Source organism: Choloepus didactylus, chromosome X, assembly GCF_015220235.1.
Source record: "Choloepus didactylus isolate mChoDid1 chromosome X, mChoDid1.pri, whole genome shotgun sequence".
Taxonomy (NCBI): Eukaryota; Metazoa; Chordata; class Mammalia; order Pilosa; family Megalonychidae; genus Choloepus; species Choloepus didactylus.
The window spans coordinates 65927969-65935169 of NC_051334.1; the positions used below are offsets into that span (position 1 = coordinate 65927969).

Genomic DNA, 7201 nt, shown 5'->3' on the forward strand with positions numbered 1-7201 from the left:
AGTGAAACAGACTGGATTCTGAATCCCAATGCTTGCCCCAATCCTATAAAGCAATTTATCCCCATCAACTGATTAATAATTTCATTTGGAAAATGTTTTTCTCAGTCTAGCCCTGGGAAGAAGAGGAAGCTGGCTAATTTTAAATTTCAAGAGAAAGTTTGGCTGGCTTTTTAACATGCAACACATGAGGGTTCCAGAAGGGAAAAGAAACCTCTGAAGGAGATCCAAAAACAACTGTATTCTTCCCCCACGGTTCTGGGGGACTGGTTGTGCTGGTTCCTGACTTTGTGGGGTAGGGCCACTATTATAGCAGGTTTTCCTGGTTGAGACCATCAGTGGAGGCCCAGCCCAACAAGGCCAAGGTCAACCCACCTGGGGCCCTAGAGATGGCTGCAGCAGATGGTTGGTGTGGCAGAGGGAGAATGTGACTAGATCTATATGCTTTGAGACTTACTGCATACATCCTGCCATTTTCCTTGTGTGGTAGTATGGGATAGGTATCAGGCCACTGGACTTTGAGCCACAAGAAGATCCACCCTGACTCTGATATCAACTTGCTTTTTGACCTTTGGAAAGTCCTTTCCTTAAAACCTCAGTTTCTCAGCTGAGAAATGGAAATAACACAGTCTTCAGAGGGTAGTTCAAGAATTAAATGGCATTATACATGTAAAAATGCACTTTAGCTCTAAGGTACGCACATACATAAGGAGTAGCTCACTTTGACTCCTGGCACTGTTAATAGGAAACTGGCTTGAACTGAGTGCTCCCAGGGGACAGGGAGAGGTGTTCTCTCCTAGCCACGTGGCACTTTATCCCACTGGAGTCACCTCTCTGAATTTCACCTCCTGGGGCCTTACAATGGCTAGATTTCCCATGGAAAGGGCCTTAACACAAATGATTAATTATTGTCTTTGTACATAGACAGACTTCTGATTAGGAGGGTGCTGATCATTTGCATTCTGAGTAAAAAGAGGTCCAAGATGGAGACCAAGCTGAAATGAAAACAGGTGCTCAGATTTGCCTGTTGGTGCCCTTTGTTGCAGGAGGAATGGATCAGTCTGTGTTCAGAGCAAAGAAACCAAATAGGGGAAGGCTGGCAAGAGGACAACTGAGCAGGAAACAGCAAATGAGGGCAAGCCAAGAGCCATCCTACTTTTTCCTGTGGGCCTCACTTTGCAGTTCTCAAGCTAGAACAACTCAACTTCATGGTACATCTCCCTGGCCAAGAATCTCTAAGGGTTGGTTGTTATGAAACAAGCTTCAACTGCTGTGACTTGAACCCTATTTTTTGAGTGGGAATATTCAAATAGGAGGGATGGTAGTGAAAGCTAAAGCTACTAAACTAGTTCTCTAGAAGTTGCTTTCTCATCTGTCATTGCTCACCATGATTTAGCCACAGAGCTGAAGCCTTATATGTCCAAACACACTTGCTCTCAGATAGACTGTCTCATGCCGACACACATACACATTGGTAGGCAGACATCTGTTAACACTCTCAATAAAAAAAGATACAAATGGACAAACTCATAGACTGAAACACATTCAAAAAGGCACCAGATGACAAAACCTCCAAAAACACCACCAGACAGAAAGATAAAGACAAACACAGGTATATGCAAGCAGATTTAAGTAAAAAAAAGAAACCAAACACACATACAGACTGGTAGTTATGCTCAGGGACCCTCCCCCACACTCCAAATACATACTTTAATAGACATGTAGATGGCCAGAGATGAATATACAGGCGTATGTGACAGACATACACATATGCAGAGGTAAAGTCAAAAACGCTACACTAAGAAGGTTCACATAAGGGCCCGACAGACATGGATGTGAAGACATGGAGTTAAAAAAAAACAGCTGACACTGAACTCTTAAGCATCAGCTTTTATCTGCATCTATGAAACAAATTCTCCTAGGGAATGGCCCATAAGTACATCACCAGTTAGCACGCAACTCAAAGAGATCATGTACCCAAAGCATATAATAAAAGCAAACCAAAGAACTCAGGGTTCAAAATTTCACAGCTCCCCCATCTGCCATGGGAAAGGCAGCCAAAGACAACAGCAGCTTCAGGCTGCATGGGAACCATAAAATGTCCTTGATTTATCTCATGGAGAAATTAATCTCAAGGAAAAAATGTTAATGCTCCCATCTTTTATGTAGCCATAAAATAGCTCAGAAACTCATTTTAAACATTGCTTCCATTCCACATGTTGGAAGTGCCAATCCTTGGTAATATATCTAGGGAGAGGGAACCTTAGAAGACATAAGTGGTGCTGGGGGCCTGACAAGCTTCAAAGGAACTAAGAAAGAAGTCTTACTTTATTAACTAACTTGTTTCCTGGTTCCTGGGACTTCCAGTATCCACTACTGTTCTTGTGGGTGTCTAGTGTCTTGGAGCCCTGATCCAAGTCACCTGTAGTGAGAGAATATGCTTTAAGATGAGTCCAGACCCCAGTTCCTTTAGGAGGGGCCTGGCTACTGGTCACCTTGGTCCACCTTTCAGAACCACCAGGATTAGGTTAAGTGGGGGATGGGATGGGAGGGTATGTTCATGTGATGCCAGTGATGGGAAGGAAAGGAGCTGAAATTATTCAAGAAGAAATCCAAAGCCAGAATCTGAAGTGCCCTGGACCATCTTACATTGCTCAGGGAATACTGTGGGAAAAGAAGAACCTCAGCTTCGTGTCTGAAATTACTTAGTAAGAATTCCAGGTCTGGACAATTCTCTAGTACATGACATCTTAGGTGATATAGACAACCCGATTAGTTAAAATACACAGATATTACCAAACCTTATTTCCACCAATGGCTCCAACTTCTTTCCCCTCCCAACACTTATCCAGAACAATATAAACAGCTCTGAATTTTCATCCCTTTCTATATCCATCTGCTAAGAGGAAATAGACAATGGAAGTGCCCAAAAACCAGGGAGTAGGAGAAACCAAGGACATATCTAAATAGACCCAATTAGTAAGTGCAATCTGTATTATTGCAACAGCCAAACACAGAACTGCCTCTATTTCCAAGATGAAGATAACGAGGCTCACAGAAGAACAATTGGAACTAAGCACACACAAGCACACACAGAAGCCCAGTGATAAAACTCGGGTCTCCTAACATCTGGCTCAGTTATCAAATGTGATTAAATGGTACCATTATCATGGAAGTCCTCAGATAATGGGTCAAAATACATCAGTTTCTTCTTACCTGTTCAGAAGCCAGGGTCTTGATTAAGATTGCCTCCAACTGTCCCCAGGGCCATTCCATCGAGTGGTGTTAGTTTCTTCTAGCTATAACCTACAACTCTCCAGATCAACCCAAAGCCACCCTTACTGAGAGTGACAGGGCCTTAATGGGAAATTATCTGAATGTCATTGCCAAAACAGGCTTCTGAGTTAGCCAAGTCTCAAGTGGTTTGAGCAGAGTTCAGCCAATATGTGGGGTGGCCTGTATGTGGGGATGCTTCTGGGATTCTGGGCCTTTCAAGTACAAGAACTGCCCCTTCATTTGGAACAGTAAATCTTGAATTCTCATATTGGCATTAACAGATAATTATGGACTATCAACTATGTAATGGTAGGGAAGGTATAAGATACAACTCCTACCTGTGAATTGTTTATTGTTATTGCCATTATTATCATTCCTTTTAGCTGTATAGTACCTCAAAGCTGGTAAAGTACTTTTATATCTGGTAACCCTTTTGAACATTACAACTTTTCTGTTGTCCTAATTATTATTCCAACATTATAGATTGACTTTCCAATTTTGCTCAATAAATGTTTGTTGAGTGAATGACTGAGTGAGTGAGTGAATAATGAAGAGAAGCAGCTTGTGTCCTAGGAAAGATTCAGGTTAGACCCCACAGAGGTGTGCATGTGTGGGGGTGGGGAGAAGTCCTTGGGCATATGGAATTCGTGGGCAGTAAAGAGGAGAAGAAAGAAGGCACCTGCCATCACTGGGCACTCCTGTGTACCAGAAACCGTGATAGGGACATCCAAAGATTCTATTTCATTCAATCCTCACAATGATCCTTGAGGAAGATATGATCTAGTTTCCCATTCCTCAGATGGGGAGACTGAAATCTAGAAAGGTTATGCAACTTGTCCATGGGAAAAAAAAGTGGAAATTTGAACCTGGGTCTGTCCAACTCCAAAGTTGATATTCTTTCCACTATACTGATCTGCCCCAGAACCTCCAGATTAGAAGCTAGGAGGAATTGGAAGAGGTGTATGTGGAGGAAGATGGAAGGACAGAGATTGAGCAGCAGAGCATAAACAGAAGTCTTTCAGGCCCTGAGCAAGGTGGTGATAAATCAGGTACTAACCATGATCTGAATGTGGTCCTTGGATCTCATCACCAGCAAGGTAAGGGATGTAAGAGAAGCTGGATGACAACTGGCTTCCCAAATAAGGTCCTGATGTCACCGGTCTTCCAGGGATATTTTTAGCTGTGTGTCTGATTGGGACCTTGAGAAACAGAGCTGATGTGGGAGCCACTTATATCCCAGAGGTGATAGTGGCTGCTGAGGTGATGGCAGGACTTGTGCCAATTTCGGGGGTATGTTTTGCCACCCAGAGCCTATAAATAAGCCCAGAGCAGTCCCCAGGGTAAGGATTATTAACCTTGTCTCTACCGGGCCCTACCCTGAGGAACTGACATTTGCTCCCGACAATCAAGAAGCTGGTGAGGAGGCATCTCTAATGCACTTTCAAGTGCAGTGGGTAGCAGCTGCTCAAAAGCCTCAGAATTTCTGGGGAATGGGTCTCCTTCCTAAGAGGGAGAAAGGGAGCAGAGGAATAGCTGTGACAAAATTCCCTGACACTAGAAACCTTGGTCTGACCTCCTAGGAGATTATGGGAGAATGCCTTATCCCAGGCATGGGACTTAGAAAACAAGGCAAGCTGCTGCCATGGTGGATTGGTCTGTAACTGCCCACCTACAGACTCCTTGGGGGTGCTGGTAACCCCACTCTAGATGAGCTTGGATGAAACCAAAGCCTGGGTATCTCAGCATTTAAAGCTTTAGTCTAAGACTGCAGTAAAATCACACTCTGGCATGGTGGAAAATCAGGAGGTTAAAGTCCTCGGTCATGACTCTGTTATGAACTGGCTGTGTGGCCTTGGTCAGGTCCCTTGCCCTGTCTCAGCCAGTTTCCCCATTTGTGAAAAGAGAGGGCTGCATGACCTCTGTGGTGGATTGAATTGTCTACCCCAGTTTGGATTTGTTCTTGGTCTTGGTCCACGTTCTGGTGGGTCTGTAAATGAGATCTCTTCAAGATGTTAGTTCAGTGAAGACACAGTCCAACTGAATCAGGTTGGGATTTAACCAGGATTATGGAAGTATTTACAAGAAAAGGAAATTGGACAGGGAAGATGCCACAGGGAGCAGCCTGAAACTGGAAGTCAACAGAAGCCAGAAGAGAAGGAAGACACCACCATGTGCATTGCTATGTGATGGAAAAGCTAAGGAAGCCCAAAGATTGCAGGCCAGCCAGAAGCCAGATTATACTGACTCTGGGAAGAAGCAAACCTTCTAGACTTTGAAACTGTGAGCCAATAAATTCCTGTTGCTAAGCAAACTCCATTGTATGGTATTTGTTTTAGCAGCTGGGAAACTAAAACAACCTCTAAGACCTCGTAGTTCTGACAGTGAAGGATTATATCCCTGTCTACAGAATTCTTTACATTTTCCTTTTACTACCCCCCATTGGCTCTTGCAAATTTCTGATGATGCTACAGAAGACCCAAGCCACTGGTTTCTTTGACTCTTACCTTCCTGGAATGCTGGGAAGGAACAGTAGGGTTAGAAATAAGTTCCAAGTCAAAGCATACCACATGCACCCCACGTGCTGGATAAGGAAAATAAGGGGAAAAAAGAAAAGGAGAAGGAACAGGTCAAGAATGAGGGACATTTGGGGCATGGAGAAGTGGGATCAGAGTTTCCAGAGATTTTATGGACTTTAGAAAACTTTGGAAAGGAATGAATGTGTCCTCGGCACTCAGGTAAATTGTGCTGCCATAAAAAGGTAAGGAGTGTGGGGCCTGGAGGCTGTTGGGATGTGATGCTAGGCCCAAGGATAGGAGGGAATGGATTTCCTCCAGCTTGGGCAGAATATGGAGCTTTATTTATGAGTGACAAGAGTCTGGCAAGCAGGACCAGTGAGTTGAGAGTAGAAGGGTGCATTCTGGGGCTTTGGGAGGTAGCTGAGGTGTGGGAGAGGGGAGGCCTCTGGGCTTAGAATGGGTTAAATGAAACAACCCTGAGCCTTGAGAGGATTTCTGTGGTCAATGGCCAGTGAAGGAGGGGAAGGACCTGGGGCCCACAGGGAGTAGGTCTAAGCAAGATGCAAGAAAGGTGAGGCTAAGATGGTTCCTTTGAGTCTAGGAGGGTGCATCTAAGAGCATGGTGAAGAGGGTTGAAAGGAGAAATTGGAACCATATGAGGCCTGGAAGGTACTAGGTACAGAGGGTCTAGGGAAAAAAAAGGCCTTGGTAAGAATGGGATATTTTGGTGTTTTGAGTTAAAGGGCTCCACAAGCAGGAATATTTGCATTTTAAAAGAAGAGCACGGAAAGGGCAAAGTCAATACCAATGCATTGTTAGTAGTGGATTTTCATATACCAATGAGGAGCAGTACTGGAGGACTCAGGAGAAGGACTCCATGTCAACACAGTTGTCTATGCATGAGGTCTGCTTGGCAAGGCCTACGTAGAAAACAGTGCATAAATGGTATACCTGTGCAAGCATCATGTGTCTTCTCCAGCCCACTTGGTCCAGCTCCATGGGGATGCTCTGTGAGATGGATAGAGAGTAGCATTTTTCCAGGAGGCTTTTGAGGGGTGGGGTCCTTGGAGATGGTTCATCTGGGGGAAAGATGACCTGTAAAGAAAACCAACCAGGATGAGTTACTCTATGGGGGTGGGAAGTGGACCAACAAACATTTGGCTTAAACAGCAGAGCTTCTAGTTTGAAATATCATCTGGTCTGACCTACAATTCCAGGCAGGGTTAATATATATCATCCCTAAATGCAAGCAAAGACTCATCTACCAAGAGCCAAAAAGACATCAGGCAGTGGAGCAAACGAAAATAAGTCAATTGAAACAAAATAGCATCTACTTGTATGTCCTTTCTAGGGAATTTTTGTATATTTGATTTGTAATGGAATGTGGGAGATGAGGATTCTGCATCTCCTAT

General features: G+C 44.1%; 1 protein-coding gene across 1 annotated transcript in view; it reads right to left on the reverse strand.

Moving 5' to 3' along the window:
• Positions 1 to 6784, reverse strand: part of ARHGEF9 (Cdc42 guanine nucleotide exchange factor 9) — a 350651-nt gene extending 343867 nt beyond the window's left edge. The window contains exon 1 of the mRNA XM_037821282.1: positions 6741 to 6784. Coding sequence (XP_037677210.1) covers positions 6741 to 6755 — 15 coding nt within the window. The 5' untranslated portion in view covers positions 6756 to 6784. The remainder of the gene's footprint in view (positions 1 to 6740) is intronic.
• Positions 6785 to 7201: the final 417 nt, after the last annotated feature.